The sequence below is a fragment of the Callospermophilus lateralis genome, chromosome 5, assembly GCF_048772815.1.
Source record: "Callospermophilus lateralis isolate mCalLat2 chromosome 5, mCalLat2.hap1, whole genome shotgun sequence".
Taxonomy (NCBI): Eukaryota; Metazoa; Chordata; class Mammalia; order Rodentia; family Sciuridae; genus Callospermophilus; species Callospermophilus lateralis.
The window spans coordinates 13,844,181-13,863,137 of record NC_135309.1 but is presented as its reverse complement, the minus strand read 5'-3'; the positions used below and the strand labels follow the sequence as shown (position 1 = coordinate 13,863,137).

At 39.9% G+C, this 18,957-nt stretch overlaps 1 protein-coding gene across 5 annotated transcripts in view; it reads left to right on the top strand.

Annotated features, from left to right (window-relative positions):
* Cpeb4 (cytoplasmic polyadenylation element binding protein 4) overlaps window positions 1-13,803 on the top strand; it is a 65,019-nt gene extending 51,216 nt beyond the window's left edge. For all 5 annotated transcript variants that reach the window (XM_076856329.2, XM_076856328.2, XM_076856327.2 and 2 more), the window contains 5 exons: window positions 3,826-3,915; window positions 4,278-4,396; window positions 5,786-5,900; window positions 6,958-7,139; window positions 9,386-13,803. In XM_076856329.2, coding sequence (XP_076712444.1) covers window positions 3,826-3,915; window positions 4,278-4,396; window positions 5,786-5,900; window positions 6,958-7,139; window positions 9,386-9,613 — 734 coding nt within the window. In that variant the 3' untranslated portion in view covers window positions 9,614-13,803. The remainder of the gene's footprint in view (window positions 1-3,825; window positions 3,916-4,277; window positions 4,397-5,785; window positions 5,901-6,957; window positions 7,140-9,385) is intronic.
* Window positions 13,804-18,957: the final 5,154 nt, after the last annotated feature.

The following is an 18,957-nucleotide window of genomic DNA, read 5'->3' as shown; positions in this document are numbered from 1 at the left end:
CCTATAATTGTAGTACAAGAAAAAGAATCTTAAAAGTTATTCATTCAGCAAATATTTACTTTCTAAATGCTGTGCACCACCCTCAGGTTTGTTTACAACAGTAAACAAGATGGAATGTCCCTGCTTGCATAGAGTTGATATTCTGGTTAGGGAAGGCCCATTAAAAATATGTTCACATGCAAGAAAATACCAGAGTAAGTATTGAAAAGCAAACATGGTGACCTGAGCTAGTGATGCAAGTGGTGAAGGAAAGCCTCTTTATGGAGGTGAAATGTGAACTGAGACTTTAGTCAGGAGCCACCATGCCAAGGGTTAGTGGGGCCAGTTATCTAGGAATCCGCAATTCATCTCTGGATCTAAGTAACTCTAAGTAAAATTCGAAGTAGACATACAGTGATCATATAACTTGGTTGCTTTCTTCTAAACTTCTTTGGTCTTGGTTTCCAGAATGGAAATGGAAGTAAACTAATTCATATTTTAAGAATAGAGCAGGTTTCTCTAAAAAATCTGTTGGGTCCAATAATAATATTTAATAACTCACCATTTAGACTGGAATTAAAACTTATCAAGCCACTTCATTTTCTACAAGATGATCAGTCTTTTGGAAGGCTGAGACAGTAATGGTTCTGAAAAGTCAAAGATTGAAATAAACACAGGGTGTGGTTTGTTTTTCCCCATACACACACAGTGAAATGTCTTGGGGAAATTTCAATTTAGTCTGAAACCATCTCTATCCTTTCCTTAGAGAGCATATCTTGAAGAGTATTGTGTTCTATAGAATTATGTTCTAAAAATTTCAGGATTTATGAGGAAAATAGAGGCAGATCATTTAAAACCAAGTGAATCTGTACCTGCAACATGAACAAAAAGAGAATTAACCACTGGACATGTCACAGACATGGATGTGATGATGGCCGTGGGGATCAGCCTCTTCATAGGACCAGTGCTGCAGGGTTGTGAGGGCTCAATGCAGCCTGTGTTCTGGGTAGAACTCCAGATCAAAAATTGAAGGAAGAAGCTCAGCATGGCAGGGGCAGCCTCAAGGAGTACTAAATATGTCCCAAACCACTAGGGCAGTGTGAGAAGAGGCAGAGGGAACCGGGCCTCTGGACCTGAGGATGTGTAAGTGGTCAGATGTCCTTCAGGGTTGGAGATGCACCTGTGGTGAGAGAACCCTGGTAGTCCTCGTTCCAGTGTGCTTAGAGCAGAGTGGGGCTTACTTGCCCATCTCCGGAGCCGGGCTTTTGTCTTTTCTGATGGCTGTCATTCTCTTTTCCATGTTCTGCTGACGTCATTCTCCTATTTACCAGTCTCACGTGAGTCCCCTGTAATGTAGAAACAGGCGTAGCAGAACAGACTGTCCTGCTTCACAGTCTGGGGGAAATGAAAATAGTTCCTCCAGAGTGGAATTTGAACATAGTCCCCATCTCAATTTTTTGTTCTTCCTGACTTTCATCAGGTCTCCTTTACAATGCTTAACCAATTTTTTGCAGAAGCTTTTTGGAAATATATTTTCCTAGAATTTACCTGCTAGTTATCCAAATATATGATGTAGCACAAATAATATCATTAAATTAATGATTAAGTATGATCAAGCCTTCACTTTTCTCTCTCTCTCTCTCTTTTTTTTTTACTATCTTTCCCTTCTTTCCTTCTCCCTTCCTGCCTGACTTAGGTTTCTTGCTGTCCAAGGAGGTGGGCTGATAAGAGGAGCAATGACAAAGTCAAGGGGTGTGTTTTACTGTATGTGCACAGGGCCCAGGAGCCTTGGCGGCAGCAGGCATGGTGTATACAGGAGTCAGGGCCAACCCAAGCCGGAGCACCAAGCTAGGAGGCAGAGGAGTCTAGCAGGGGCTGGAAGATTGGTTATACTGAACAAGTAATAAGGGTGTTGCAGACCAGAGGAGCTAAGTTTCTCACCATGAGAAGGGAACTTACAAATATGGAAGGAAGGCTAGAAAAAACTGAGAATTTAGAGTGGAACTGGGAATACTAATGTAAGATCATAGGTTTTTATAATACACAGATATAGAAATAGCCATCAACATGCATGTACATGTGCATATTTCATTTGTTTTCTAGCTTTGTCCACTGGGTAGACTTGGAAATAATGAAAACTCACTAGTAATGAACCTGTGGCACACCCAAATTTTAGTTTTTTAAGTATCTTTTCCCACCAAAAGGAACCAGGACTTCATGGAAAAAAAAAAATAGTTGCTTCTAGAGCTTGAGCAATGGAAGGTCAGGATAAGTCTCAAGTATCTTCTTGTGCCACAAATTATGGAAGTGTTTAAAAAAAATGGTAGGGACACGGCAGAGGACAAGGAAGTTCCTATGGACAAAATCAGGGATAATATTTTTGGACAAAGTGAGCATCAAAATAAATAAGAATTGGATTATATGACTTATAAAAAAGTAGGCCTACGGCTGGGGTGTAGCTCAGTGGCAGAACGCCTGTTTGGCATCCTTGAGGTCCTGGGTTCAATTTCCAACATCTCAGAAAATAAATTTAAAAAAATCTTTGTTGATATAAATAAATGAGTAAAAGGGAAAGAAGTATTACTATTTAATTCTAACTAGTAAATGTAGAAGGAATGATGAAGATTGGTAATTATCATTTGGCGACCATCATTGAGGTAGTGGATAGAAGCAGGGCTCTTCAGGATGCCAAGGCTAATGAGGAAATGGGATATTGGTGACTACACAATATTTCTTTGTAATACACTTATCAGATACAAAGGGGGAAGTGATCTCCTTGAGATGGAGAACCCAGGCAGATACCAACTTGATCAGTGATCATGCTTAACATGTCCAGTGTGGTAGGATAGGACAGCAGACTTTCATCTTGGTGGTATTTGTATTCAAATGTGTAGCATGAATCTGGTCATTAGTAAACAGAGTACAGACTCACATCAAGGGTCCTTGACTTATCACAAATTACCTAAGACTGAATAGCTTATTAACAACAGAAATTTCCCACAGTTCTGTAGTCTAAGAAGTTCAAGATCCAGGCCGTAGCAGGCTCAGTGTCTGATAAGGGCTGGTTCCTCATAGCAGCTATCTTTTCTTTGTAAGCACACATGGAAGAAGGGATAAAGGCTGTCTCTGAGGCCTCTCTTATAAGGGCATTGATCACATTGATGAGGACCCTGCCCCCAAGACCCAATCATCTACTGAAGGCCACATTTCCAAATACCTCACGCTGGAGGTTAGGTTTCAACATGTGAATCTGGGCATGGGTGGGGAAGGGACACAATATTCAGAGCATAGCAGCATCCTGTAGAATGAATGTGAAAAATGGAAGAATGGGGAGCTCTTCCCAACTAAAAAGGACCAGCGCTGCAGGGTTGTGAGGGCTCAATGCAGCGTGTGTTCTAGGTAGAACTCCAGATCAAAAGGGGAAACAAGGATATTGTTGGGATAGATTGAAATGTAAATGGAGTCTGTGAATTGGGTGGTAGTGTTGTATCCATGTTGATTTCCTGATTGTGAATACTCTATATGTTGGTATATAAGGAGGTGACCTTGCTCTGAGCAGATACCAACTGTCGTGTTTTGGGGTTACAGAGTATCATGTCAGAAAAAGATGGTGTGTGGGTGGATTGCTAGATTGGTTCATGCATGTGCAGATGGAGTGGGGGAAGGGGAAGAGAGAAGGAAGAGGGTGAAGGCAAATGTGCCCAACATAGATAGCTGGTGAATCTGGCTGAAAGGAGTTCTGTGAACTGTTCTCGGAGATGGCAGATTTAAGGCTTTTGTTAATAAAACTACTACTTTAAAAAAGTAACCCTAAAATATTTGAATTTTTTTTTTCTTGTTCATTAGATGAGATCACAGCTAGTTTTCGTCGCTTCGGCCCTTTGATTGTGGACTGGCCTCATAAAGCAGAGAGCAAATCTTATTTTCCTCCTAAAGGTAATTCCCAAGATTCATTATACAAGTACAGTTTAACCTTATATTGTTCAGCGTTCAGCCTTTTCATAAATGTTTACCTTCATCGCAACATTTCCTATTTTTCAGCTTATATTTTTCTAAGTGGTCTTTAAAATTTCTATATAAGTTACTTTTAATTCAAATTCAATTCTACTCTATGTTTTACTACAAAAGTGAATTATGCATTGATATTATCAGATTTTTGGTATGAATATTAAGTTTTAAATTTTTTTATATTTTTCTATTCCTTTTCCTTTCCTTGGTATTAATTTACACTTTCTATCTCTTGAAGAATCACAAAGAAGATTGGAAAAAGTATAAGCCCTTTCTTCTTTTTTCCTCAGGCTATGCATTCCTGCTATTTCAAGATGAAAGCTCTGTTCAGGCTCTCATTGATGCATGCATTGAAGAAGATGGAAAGCTCTACCTGTGTGTATCAAGTCCCACCATCAAGGATAAGCCAGTAAGTGCAGTCTAGCGTAAAATAGCTGTTAGTTTTTGCCTTGATCCATCTGCTGTATTTGAAAAACATCTTGATGTGTCTGTTGTACTTAATCGACATGTTTGTAAGTAGAATCTAAATAAAAAGGTTTTGTTATTGTCAGATTCCTAACATTGACATTCTGTATTTCCGTGCACATTATTTTGACATTGAATGTGTAGTTAGTTGAAATATTTGGTAAGTCTTCACTATTTAAAGTCTTCACTTGAAAAAAAAAAAAATTTTACAAAGGTAAAGCAGCTGAATTTCTTCTGAAGAATAAAACTCAAATCACAAATATGTTCCATGTCTTTCCATCTCTATCCTCTCTTGGATCAAGATTTTACCCAAAGAGTCCTTAACTTTTTACCTGTGATGCTTTCCCAAAGTAGAATTGATTTATGTGTATTCTCGTAAAGGTATATTGGGTGCTATTTTTTCTTCCTGGAAGTTTTTCTTTATCATGGAATTTCATCATTAGGGAGTGTAGTGATGAACTTGACCAATCAGCGGTTCCTTCTCAGCCAGGTAGCAGTTAGTGAAGAGACACTTCTCTACCATCCTGATAAAGTGGTGCAGGAGCACAGCATGGGGTGCCGCTCAGGCAATGATTTGTGGAGCTTGTATTAGTGTCTGGGTCAGGAACATACTTTTGAGTTCCTATGGCCTGGATTCTTTCTGCTTGACTTGTTTATGTTCCATGCCAATTCTTATAGGTGTTTGAATTGGGTACCTCTGGCTTCAGACATTATTGGTGTGCATATTTGGAAATACCTTACCTTTGGTGTGGGCACCTGTAGCAGTTAGTAAATGCAAACAAATTTAAATGAGGTACATGATTCTCGACTGATTGTGATTGACATACTGAAGTCTTTATCACAAAATGGTTTATTACAGATATCAGTGATATTTTTACTTTGAAATGTTTTTTGAAATAATGCAACAGATTTATTAAGATCAGAAATAATTTGCATTTTCTGTACATATGTTGATTTGGACATTCAATCCTAGTTTATCACTATAAGCTGATCAGTGTCAGATAGCATGCTAAATTTTAATTATGCAGATATTGAGGGGTTGGATAGAGTAGAAGACCCAATAAGCTGAAAAAGAGCTAATTAACTTAGAAATAAATAAGGACCTGCTAAGTGATTTGGCTTATAGTAGACATTGAAATTGAACTTTCCACCTTGGTTTAGTTTGCTCTAACAGATGAAATGAAGGGTTAGGATATAGATTATTTTTAAGTCTTTGAGCTTTATACCTTTTTTGATTTGTCATGACATAGATTTTGACTTTTAAAGATACAATACTCTTTGATAATTTTAGACCTTTTGATAATGAGACACTTTTGGTTTCTGTACTCCCTAGGTACAGATTCGGCCCTGGAATCTCAGTGACAGTGACTTTGTGATGGATGGTTCACAGCCACTTGACCCAAGAAAAACTATATTTGTTGGGGGTGTTCCTCGACCATTACGAGCTGGTATGATCAAACATCCAAAAACACTCCCTGCCCTTTAAAATAAGAAATATAAAGATCATTAGGATGAACTCTTAATGAGTGTTTGAGCTCATTGTCTAAGAGTGAGAGTTCTAGCAATCAGTTTTGTGAGGGTTTGAATTTACATGCTCTGCTCTGAGTGGCCTTGGACAAACGACATAATTTTTCTGATTTTCAATTTTCCCATCTGTCAAGACAGTGGAAAGTGCATGTGCTTCGTAGGGTTATTTTGGATCGAATGGGGTAACCGATGTGAAGGGCTCACATTATCTTTCTCATCATTGTCTGAAGAAAAAAGAAGCCCTGTACTGAGCCACTCAGTGCTGGTTTCCTATGTCCTCAGTTGCTCAGCAGCTATTTACTGAGCTCAGCTGTTTGCTGAGAGCTGTTTACTGGCTCTCAGCAGTGCATCATGTTTTTAGAGTAGTAATTATAGAAGAAATTACATCTCCACCATCTAGTAGCTTGGGGTTTAATAGCATGAATGAGGTAAAGAACATAAGATGAACAGAAATGCAGTTTCAGAATTGTAACAGTTCATGGAAAGGATGCTTTAATTATTTCAAATTTTATATGAGAAATAGATGAATAGCTAGACTATATGATGGAGAGAGGCTGCAAAGCCCCTCTTAATTAGTGTTTAATTAGTTATTTATAGTAAGAAATACCTTGCTAACTGGTGACCATGCAGCAATAACATGGATAGGAAGCAAAACTGTTTGCCAAGCCCAGGACTGTCACTTAACAATCTGAGACTTTGGACAGATGGATCATCTTTGTGCCTCAATTTCCTTAGGAAATTCTTACCCATTTCCTAGAGTTGTGAAGATTAGAAAAGAACATGTAAAACCACAGAGCCCCTGCCCACAATTAAAAAATTGATGATTAACCCACTGTACTACTGGTCATAGTAATGAGTTTAATTAATAATAACTGTAATAATGTGAGCTCAGAGGAAAATGAACTACTTTGAAGGAAACCGTCGATGAACCAGATGAATTTTCCTGATTTAAATGCTCCCTTTGCTCCCCTCATTCAGTGGAGCTGGCTATGATAATGGATCGGCTGTATGGAGGTGTGTGCTATGCTGGGATCGACACGGACCCTGAGCTGAAATACCCAAAAGGAGCTGGGCGAGTGGCATTCTCTAATCAACAGAGCTACATAGCTGCTATCAGTGCCCGCTTTGTCCAGCTGCAGCACGGAGAGATAGATAAACGGGTAAGTCCTAGGCTGCTGAATGGGGGATTTTGTATTGCTGTAGTTGACAGCTGGCAGTTATGCCTATAGAGTCAGTCACATGTGGGCTCTAAAAATTGCCTCTGAGTTTCTTCTCTTTGATTTTTGGATAGCTGGACTAGGACACTGGACACCGTAACAACTTTACTTTAGTTAATTTAATCTTTCCTAGACTGTCACCCCATCCTTTCATTCATTCAATAAAAATTTACTGAATCCTCTGTCCTACCTTATATCAGTTATGGAAACATGAATGCATATAATATCTCCTGATTTTTAAAAAAATCTTGGAACATCATGAATACCCCTGTAAATCTATTTTTCAATGCACGGTGGTAACGTGTTATTGAATTAATTCACTTCTAGATCCACCTTGCTTAGAAATCTTTCATTATAATAGATGAAATAGAAGGAATCATCTTTTTATTAGTAGTCTGTTTTTCCACCTAAAATTAGGTAGTATTACTTAGCATTATTTTTAACACTTTTTAAATTCCTCTTTGTTGGATTTACCCTCTGAATCACAAGACTGGGAAAGAAACCCTCAAAGATAGTTCTTTCCTCTTTCCAGTATATTATATCAGCACTCTGTATTCTATTATGTCTTATTTTTTTCCCACAGATTTATTCCCTTTCTTTGTGTTTCAGGCATTCCACAGATGTTTTAGTACCTAGGATAAGAAGTTACCATTCTCATGAGCCCACATTCTGATAGAACCATATTTTATGCCAGTATTACTGAATGTGTGGCCTATGAGCCAAAGGCCAGGCCAGAAACTGTTAGTAAGTTGTGTTGAGATAGGAATTTACCCCAGAATCTGAATCCACTGCATGACCAGGTGCAGTGCTGGGTTCAGCTGACAGTGGTTTTCGATGAGAAAGACCTTCCTCATGAGGGAGGCAGCGTGCTGAGGTGCATTCTGGTGCAAGCCCTATTTTGCGGCAGACCAGCACTCTCATTAGCACTGATGTTGATACCCAGCACTCGGGGGCCTTGTGCTAAAGTCTTTATTGATTGGTTTCCCCATGCCATTCTCACTCCGAGGTGTGGAAGCTGGCAAGTCAGTAGTGGTCTACACACACCGTTTATGTTTCACGTCATGTGTTTTCTGCTTCAGTGGCAGTAAACATTTTGAAATAATAGTGGTCATTTACAATACTGTGATTACGTTAAACAGAAAGGTGTACATTATAAACTCTGGTAAAAGGGGCAGGACTCATTGCAGTGTATGTTAACAATTTATGTCCTCTACAATGACATCCTGTGACATGTTCTTGCCACTCTGTAGATGACATGGAGTGGCCTAGAGGCCCGAGCCTCAGGGCCAGCTCTGTCTGCCCTTGGCATCTTCCATGTCACTCCTGACCCTTCCTTCCTGGCTAACCTTTGTGAGGATTCCTTTCAGAATTGGATGGCCCCAGTGGTACCAATGCTGTGATGTGAGGGAGCCTCCACTACGGGTGTCTACTGCAGTAAGAATGACCAGCTGTCTTCTAGCTGGTGAGCTGAGAGCCATGTGACATTTATTTGTCGAGAGGCTCCAATGACAAGTTGGCCTATTGAGTACTGATCAGCCCAGTTTTATAAATTCACCTCTGACTTTTAGACTCAAGTAAACCATTCTTACTGACAAAACTAAACAAGGTTTCAGATTGTGAGTGCCCTGGCCAGGTCCTGTTTCACCAGCATTCCAGGGTTGTGATTATGACCCTTGATGTGGATGCTGTAAATAGAAACTATGAGCCCGCTCGGTGACAACTCAGATGCTGGTGATGCAGAAGTCAGGCCCCTTCCCACTGGTCACGGTCATGGAGTGCTGTTTTATGGAACCTGGGAGCTCTTCATAGGTTTTGTTTAAATTACAATTGCACCTATGACAAAAGTCCAGATCCACTAGTGAAAACAAGGGTTTGAAAATTCCCCATGAGTTTAATCATAGTGTGCTGTTCTGAACAGCTGGCTTCACTTTCTGATTTCTAGTGAGATCCTCTTTTCCCTCTGAAGGAAATAAGATGAAACCATAAAAGCAAAAGGTATAAAAGTCTTATAACCAAAGTTCTTAAAAGATGGTCCGTCTTCAGTACAGTAAAGGACTTGTTGGCCTCCCTTTTGGGCACGTTGGCACAGGTTCATCTAGATGGTAGAGGGAACCACACTGTATTCCTGGTAAGAGGTGCCTGGTCCAGTCACGACAAATGTGAACTCCCTCTTTATTGTTTCATTGCAGGTGGAAGTTAAGCCATATGTCTTGGATGATCAGCTGTGTGATGAATGTCAGGGGGCCCGTTGTGGGGGCAAATTTGCCCCATTTTTCTGTGCTAATGTTACCTGTCTGCAGTATTACTGTGAATATTGCTGGGCTGCTATTCATTCTCGTGCTGGCAGGGAATTCCACAAGCCCCTGGTGAAGGAAGGCGGCGACCGCCCTCGGCACATTTCATTCCGCTGGAATTAAAGGCTACCTAACTACAGTGCTCGTTTCCAGGCCTCAGAATAAGTGCACTCTTCGTCCTTTTGACCCTTCCTCAGCCTCTTCACGCTGGCATGTCCTTTTGTAGCAGTGTGTAACTTAACAATAGTATAACGAAAAGAGTGACCTATGGTATAGGTGTTTTGTAGATCCTTGTGTCACTGCAAACAACGTGTCTGAACTCCTTTTTGTATTGGCACCTGCTGCGTGGAAGTTCTGTTCTCTTGCTTTGCTGGAGACCAAGAGGGTCCCAACTTCCTGCAGCATTTTCTTAGAGGAGAGAGAGAAATATTAACAGAGAAATGAAACAATAGAGTATTTTGGGTTTTTAATTAAATTATTGTTAATAATATAACATATAAGAATACTTTTATTAAGATAACCATGCAACAAGAACACTATCGGTCTGTTCTGACACAGTTCCCCCCAGGGAAGTGCTTCTGCCTTTTCCTTCCTTTTCTTCCTTTTTTTTTTTTCCTCTCTCTTTTTTCCATCCCCTTCTAATGCTTTTAACAGCAATGGAGGAAGTGAACAGTCACTACCAGGAAAGAGCGTGTCACAGCACACAGATGCCTGAGCAAGGGTGAGCAGCGTTGTAATTCATATTAAGGGTCCTGAGGCTGAAGAGAACTCACTCTGCCTCAGCGTTATTAGGACATCAGAAAAAATAGTCAAGTAGGCAGAGCTAGGTTTACTTTCTTTCAAATATTTAAAAAAATTTAAAAATTCAGAATGTAAGAATTGGGTAAATTTACTACTGAGGGGAGTGCACTTATTTATTTAACTGACTTATTTGGTCACAGCCCCAGGAAACCTACCAAAGCTAGAATTCATGACAACTGGTGGGAAAAGTAGCATTTCCTCTCCTGAAGAACAAATGTGTGCATTTTGTTTTTGATATTATATACAAACTCTATATCCTAATTCACTAACACTCGTCAGGTGTCAGCCTTTGCTCTCCATTTTGACATTAAAAGCAACAGATTTAGAGATACCTCAAGGATTCCATTTTTAATTTTGTTCCAGAACACTTGTAGCCAAAACCCAGAGACAAAAAACAATATACAAATTGGTTGCTGATTGGCTTAAATACTTTTAGATTTAAACTTACTTTGGATATCCTGTAATTTAGTTGTAACATAGAAAATGGAAAAAAGTTTTTAAAAAAGTTAAGTAGTTGCAAAGTGTTTTGCACTGTTGAACTAAGTAACTGTGTAAATCTGTGCAAAGGTACGTATGTTTATCTTACTCTTCCTATAAAATAAAATAACCTTACAGTTTCAGAACTTAGCATGGGACATAGTCAGTGTTTGAAGTGCCAACTTCATCAAGTAATGCATGCTTTCTTATAAATAAAATTCTTGCTTCGAAAGGCGTTCTTATGTGTTGAACAGTATGCTTCAGGAGTAAATTTAAAATAGTCTCTTGAAGTCCTAGTCATGGAAGTAACTTTTAATTTAATTGACATTCTTTTATTAAATGCCCTATCAACAATTCAAAGGATTCTTATCAGTGTGCAAAACAGCAAACAACAACAACAACCTAACGGCAATCTTGCTAGTTGTGCTACCTAACAGTTACCATCTTGGATCCTTCAAAACCAAAGACTTGCCCAGCACTGCTGTGGAACCATCTGGCTGATGACCCCCACTGATTATCTTTAGGAAAAGCAGTCCTTTATTTTTGATACAGGCTTTAATGAACTATACCTGTTAAGTTCCAAAGGTCAAAATGGAGGCATTGCTGTCTAGGAGTCCAACACAGAGAGGGAGCTGCTTTTTCAAGAACTCCCTGTGAACAGTAAAGCAGTCATGCGATGGAGGGTGCTTTCGCGTAGCTAGCTGGTCAGGGACTTTTGTTTTCCTTTTCTCCTGAACCACATGATTCTGATCGGAATGTTCATTTGCCTCTTTTGATTCTTTTCCATGCTTGTAAGTGGCTTGGGGTGTGCTATGTGCTGTTCCTACTCAGTAAACAGGTGTGGTGAGTTAACAAGAAAACAACACTGTTTGAAAACTAGCTTTGGATAATAATTTTCCCCTTTGTACATGACCTGCTGAATTTCGGTACAGTGTTTTTGTAGCTAACTTATTTTGTCATGCACATAATGTATATTTGTTATGCACTACTTTTGTATATCTTGTTTTTCCAACAGTGAACATTTTTAGGCACACTTTTCACTGACGGGATATCTCTTTATGCAATACCTCAATTTTTCATATTGCAAAGAGTAGCTTTTTGTACTTTTATTACTGAGAGATCTTCATATACTTCATTTTTTAATATAAATAATTTTAATAAATTTTATTTTCTTATATTCTGCTTTTTATACATTTCAGTGCTCTGCATACATTTTAAATTATGAATGTTGTGCACTGGCAATGCTATTTTAGAGTCTGCAGAGAAGAGAAAGCATGTTGCTTAAACATCCCTCCCCGGCACCAGCTCTTGGTGTGCCTGTAATTTAAGAAATAGTCTATGTAAAGTCACAAATTAATGAAAAAAAAATTCGCATGAAAATGACAGATAACACTGTAGTTCCTAAAAGAAAAAAAAAATTAAATGCATAAGCATAGGGTAGAAATTTAAAATAACAAAATTGTCTACAGCTTCTTACTAAGTTTTTAAAATTATTCATAAAACGCAGACATTTTTGGTGAATGTTTAGCCATTTTTAATCTTAATAAATTGATGTTAAGTGTTTGATTCAGAGATGTCTGCTCTTTTAAATTATATATAAGGAAAAAAAAATAGCCTGCCATGGGGCAGGTGTGTAATGTTAGTATGCATGACTAATGTAAGAAATTGTTATTCTACTAATATTTACTTGTGATTGTGTGACAAGCGTGTTTACAGATTATTTGGTTACACTTCAATTTACAGGGCATAAACAATGATTATCTATTACTCTGAATTTTATTGATTACATGTCCTTCAGATTACATGGGATTGTAGTTGGGAGTTACCATGTAACTCAAACATAATTAACATGTAATTAGTTTACAGATTTTAGGGTCTCACTTCAATTTACCAAGCATGTAGTTCTAGCGCACTAGCATGGCACCAGCCATGTACTTACAATGTAGTTACAGAGTAATTACATGGTTATTTTTGCAATGTAAAATAAAGTGTTTCTGATTATTTTCTATGTAAAGGAACCCTCGCCCTCCCTTTTCCGGTCCCCACGCTTTGGTATAATATATATACTTCTCCATACACAGACCTCTGCAGAATGCAAAATAAAACTTGCAGTGAATGAATTTAGCATTTTATGAGAGTGCTGTTGGAAAGACTTGATAACTCACCCCTTTTGTTTTGAAGAGTTGAATCTTCTGTTAAAAGGTGATTTAAAACTTGAATGTGATGAATTGTGGCAAGTTAACTTCAAGTTATGTGCAATACTTATTTCAAACTTTTGAAAGATCTTTGCAGTGTAATTCTTTGTTTTTAATTGCAGACATTTAAAAATGTCATTTTCTACTGTTAAGAGTAATCCTCTTTCTTGCTGGTGTTTCTAAAGAAAAGAATCAGAAATCAATCTTTCTACTAATGTAAATTTGAGATTATTTTTAAAAATGGAATAAAAGAGGTTTTGGTCATTTGCTTTATTTTATTATCTTATTTTAAAGCTACTGTGATTGATAGCATTGTAAGAATTGGGACAATATTGTATTCAACTTTTATTTTTTATATTTTTAAAATTTAAAGTATAATTAGTTTTTATAATTTTCATCAGATTTTTGTTATATTTTTTGGAAGTGAAACTTTTAGCAAGTGGGTGTCTAGTTTTTACTAATCCCTAATTTTTTTCCCAGTGTATTGCTCATATTATCAGAAGGAAAAGTTATTTAAGTGTGTCAGTTAATTGTACTACTTGGCTGAATTTCCATATAGTTTTTACTGTGTATGGGGAGGTTGTAGTATTTATTATAGCATTTTAAATAAGGGTAATTCATTTTTTATTAAAGTCATTTTCACGTTAAGTTCCTATTTTTGTATGTTCTACTCTTAAGTTATATAACACAGTTCCTTTTTTAAAAGAGTTCATTTGTTGAAGTGCTAGTGGAAAATTAATGTTATTAAATAGTTTGCAAATGACTATTTATACCAGTATGCATATAATTTTTAAATATTTGTAATGTGAGATGTTGAATGAATAAAACTTTTAACTCAGATTTCTTTTAATATTTCTTTTCAACATAAGTTCATTATGCTTCCGTGGTTGGGAATATATTGCTTAAAAAAATATTAGGTGTACCTTTGGGCTAAGGCAAGGCAACCGACAAGGCAAATTGTTCAGTGGGGGTGCCCGTGGCGAGCGCCCCTTGCTGGCTTCATCCTGGAAATGTGGGCGGCTTGCGGTGTCCCTGAGCGGGCTGTTGGCTCACAGGCCCCAGAGTTCCTTTTATCTGTAGCCCTCGGCATGTGCGTTGGGGCCTCAGCCTGGATCTGAGTGTTCAGCCACCTGCCTAAGGCCAAATGTCAAAAAAAAAAAAAAAAAAAAAAGAAAAAAAGAAAAAAAAAAGTAAAAGAACAAAATGTAAATGTAATGAAGTCCACATCCAGGAGTTTCAGTTTGGGGTGTTTGTCAGGGAAGATTTCTGGTTCCTCTGCCAGAGGACTTAGAAACAATCTCTCTTTTTTTCTTTTTTTTTGGTGCTGGGGAATGGAACCACGGGCCTCACTCATGCTCTGCCACCGAGCTAAACTCTCAGTTCAAAAAGCAAGTCTCGTCTGACTTTGAAGGCCTAGTTTTCTCTAGACCCCAGGTGACAGGATATGGCCTCTGGGATCGTGGTCTCTGCAGCATGTGAATCAGAAATATCATCTTTGAGTTAGTTCATGGGGGTATAGACTACTGAGTACTGCAATGTGTTCGTATTTATATTTTTAGACTATACACTTCCAGGTTAAGGGTTGGTTGTGACAAAATGTGTGACCTGAGAATCTCCTGTTTTGTCAGAGGTAACGTCTCTTCTTTCTTCCCACTAGTGCAGCCTTCTCAGGACTGGAGGCAGGTCTGACCCTAAGGCAGGCGGACTGCGGGATGGTTGGCTTCTAGACTGTCTTTCCCTGCATGCAGCTTTCCTGGTCACTGGGACATTCTTAAATATTTGTAATGTGAGATGTTGAATGAATAAAACTGGGGGTGTAAGGGTCCGGCAAACGTTGGAGGAAGAGACCACTAAGAGACTGACTCATGCAATTGGCTGAAGGGGATTTATTGAGGATCCGATTCAGCGCGCTGAGGCTCCAGGCTCACTTAAGAAGGGAGAGCAGCCCAGAGCCCAGAGCAGAGGTCAAGCAGTACTTAAGTACACTTTTTGGGGAGGGCGGGGGCTTTGCATACATCAGAACAAATCATCATGAGGCGTGGGAAAATTGAACAACAACTCTGAGACATGATTAGTACATTCATTGGCAGGAACAGATTGGGCGGGGGTGATTGGTCACTCCTAAGCGGGGTACACATTCAAACTGATTGGTTTTAGGGCCTAAATGCCTACGTGACAAGCTACACAGGGTCCCAGGTTATTAAACAACCAGGGAGTCAGTGGGAATATTTACTGGGCAGTTCGGGTATTGTCCTAACAGCTACAGGAATTTCAGGTTTTGGGGGCAGCAGAGGAACTTAACAATACCTGGTCTTTTAACTCAGGCCTTGCAGCTTAGAAACTTTACAATGCCCGGTCTTTTACACTTTAACTTCTACACTTTAACTTCAATTTCTTTTACCCTTACAGGGGTTAGGGTGGGGCCAGGGATTCTGACCTGCTGGCAGGGCTTTGGCTTGGTCGCAGTATCCCAGACTTCCCTTCAGATTTCAGGGAAGGCTCCTGAGGAAGCCCAGGGACATCAGAGACGGGGGTGGCATTTGGTTGCCACCTCCACGATCCTCTTAAGCCTACTGGGATGGTTTCAGCATTTTAAGAGGAAAAAGAGAGAAAGGGAGACATGAGCATATTTAGTTTCTTTAATTTGGGAAATATTAATTTTAAGCATGTGAAACACTGGCTCTGCACAATGCGCTCGACTGTCTTGGTGCAGGGTGGACATGGAGGAGCAGCGCCCCTGCTGTTGGCAGGCCCAGGGTGGTGAGCCCAGGACTCCCAGCCTGCCGTACTGGCTGTTCACCCAAACCCACTGTGTTCTTAACCATCTAGTTATTTCATAACCTCATTGGGTAGTGGGTTTGTTTTCATGCTGCGTTCACAAAGAAAATAAATGAAATTTTAGATTTTTTCTTTAAGTTTGAGAAACTCTCTGAAAGTCTGATTTAAAAATTCCCAGGAAAAGTGTATTCCTGATTTTAAAAATTAAGGAGCAGTTACAGGTGTTGATGAGATGAGTGAAAACGTTTAAGGGTGTATTTTTCCCTGAAGTATGTGTGGGGTGACAGTAATACCCATGAGGAAATGCCAATATTTACTTCTCAAGTCGAGGACCAGGAACACTGCTGTCAGACTCCATCCAAGTCTGACAGGCTTTGGGACAGCTACCTGTTTGGGGGGTTTTGATTTTTTTCTTCTTTGTTTATTCTGCGTCAATCCAAAATTGAATGCACATCTCCTTGAAAATAATTTTATTAAAAAGAACAAAAAATTTTAAAAGCCACATCATTAACTAAACTTAGGAAATGAGGTCACCTGTTCCTTGAAAAAGTAGAACTGTGCCTTAGCTGCAGGCTTGAAGCTCTCCAGTGAAGAAACCTATTTATTTTGTTGGAAGTGATCCTTCCCCCAATTTCTTAGAATATAAACTCTGTTTGCAGGTGGCCCAGGATCCCAAGGAACATACTTTGAAAAACATGATTGTGACATTTTAGTATTATTTACTAGTTTCAGAGAGCCTTAGAAACCCCACTTTTTTTTTGTTTTGTTTTGTTTTGGGGATTGAACCAGGGCCTCACACATGTTAGGCAAGGGCTCCACTGAACATCCCCAGCCCTTTTTATTTTATTTTGAGATGGGATCTTGGCAGGCTGCCCAGGCTGGCCTCTGATGTGGTCTTGCTGCAACCTCCTGGGTGGCTGGGATAATAGGTGTGCACCACTGTGCCCCCATAGAATCCCACTTAGCGACCTGCACAGGTACTCAGCCCCTAGTTAGTCACATCCAGAGCTGATTCCCATGTCCACATTTGTTTTACTGGGGTCCTATCCACCTATCTAGCTTCTAGCCCCTGTCCCATTTCTAATTCATCTCCTTAATTCCCACCCCATAAATAAATAAAGAAAAAAATAGAAAAAGAAGTTACTCTGTGGATAAATCGGCATCTTGCAGAGCCCTGTCGGTCACACATTCCCTGACTTGGACTAGCCCTATTTCTCAGAAGTACCACAAGCCCGCTTCAAACAAGCAACCTGTACTTAACATCTGCCATTCTGTGATATGAGAGCTTTCTGAGAATTCGTGTCATTTCCTCCTTCAAAAGTTTTCTTTGCAAACTTTCCCCAGCATACCTCCTCCAAGCACTGAGGATCTGAATCCTGGCTTTGAGTAAACTAAGAATTCCCAACTCTCACCTAGCAGTACTGATCTGGTGCCTTATTAGAGAACATTCTGTTCTGTCATGAGTTGAGTTTTCTCAGGATATTTTAAGTTCTAATCTTTCTCTAGTCAAATTGGGTGTCACTGTTGGTCGCCTGGAAAAAGTGTCTTATTGTGATTCAGCATGGTGACCAGAGTTGGAAAAGTACAGTTTGTCTCAAGGAAGTTAAAAATGAACAGCAGTGTCCAAATCCAGAATGTGAGCAAACTGCCAGTGTTTTGTACTGCATATAATCTGATTAAGTGTCATGAAAAACTGCTCGTGGGCAGATGGGGGCGGAGGGTGATGGTGAATCAGCGAATACAGACGCCAAGGCAAAGCGTGATCTTCTTCCTTTTCTTTGGAGGTCTATTTCAGGAAGCAGAACTTCAATACCACAAAAATGTCAATGTGATCAAGCAAATGTCACCATTTTAAAGAGATTATTTTCAACTCTTCTCCCAACCCCTGCAACATCATAAGAGACAAAAAAACAGATCTAGTCATGACTCCCAGCACCCTCTAAAGCCAATAGGGCATTTGAAGCATAATCTGAAATGAGTTCCTCTCCAGGAGAACCTGGAGGGCCATGGTAATCTAAATTTATGAACCACCAAAAATGATTTTAGGTAGCATCCAGTGAGGACTCAGAGCCTCCTGAGACAAGTGGTATTGCCCTTGTGTCTATAACTGTAGGATATTTGATTGCAGTGACCTGCTGGGGCAGGGTGGGCTGCGGTGGGAAAATGGAATGGCCTCCACCATCCCAGGCCTCTCAGCGTCCCTGACTGCAGTGGCCAAAAGATTTGGTTCTGGAAGAGGAAACTACTCATTGCCGATCACATGTTCTATGTCAGGCACTTACACACATCAGCAAGGTTAATGCCCCCTTGAAAAGAACATGGGACTGTCCCACAGAGAAAGTGGGTGCTGCAGCAAGGCCAAAGCTCAGGCCCCGTGAAGCCCAGATTCCTGTTCTCATCTGAGCAGTCTCCATGGCTTCCCAGGAAGCCTCAGCCACTGGGTTAGCAATGGACAGGATCAGGAATTTTTTTGTTTTTAAAAAAGTTGTACTTTGTTTGTAAAACCAAATTACCATCCCTAAGCCTAACCTGGTTATAAGTGCTATATTCAAAAATATAGAGATAAGCTATGAAACAAACGTTGTAAGAGGGAGTGTGAGTTTTGATAGTGAGTCCTCACGTGAGTTCACCTTCTCCTTAAGAACTGACCTCTAAGTCTACTAAGAGATGCGCTGCGGGTCATGGATTGGCCAGTTGGGGGCGGTAAGGAGGCCACACTAATGTCCTTGAGTTTATCAACCAGGTGGCCCCGCTGTCCCCCTGCAGGTCTGTCTGCCTTACTGGCCTCCTGTGTGAGCCCAAGCCTGTGGTCCTGTGGCCATTTTCAGGAGTTGGGGACAAAAGGTTCACATGTTATTTCTATTCACTGTGGGGAAGGAGAGATGGCTGAGTCCATGTCCTTTCTGTTTGATTCAACCACAGTGGAAAGACACTCAGCAGTTGAGGTGGGAAACAAAGGAAAAGGACAGCCCTGTTCCCTAGCAGTGTGCGCTGGATTTCCAGAAGTAAATTTCTGGGAGTAAGAACGGCATCTCCTAGCCTCGGTGGAGTGCTTCCCAGGTGCCAGGTGTTGTGCCACAGAAGCCCTTTTCCCCACAACCCGGGGAGACGGGTACAGGAGTTCTACTCCATTTAAGGTGACCAAACCAGAAAGGTTAACCAACCTGCGAATCCGGGATTCGCATCCAGGGTCACAGATGGCAGGTCCTGCTTCAC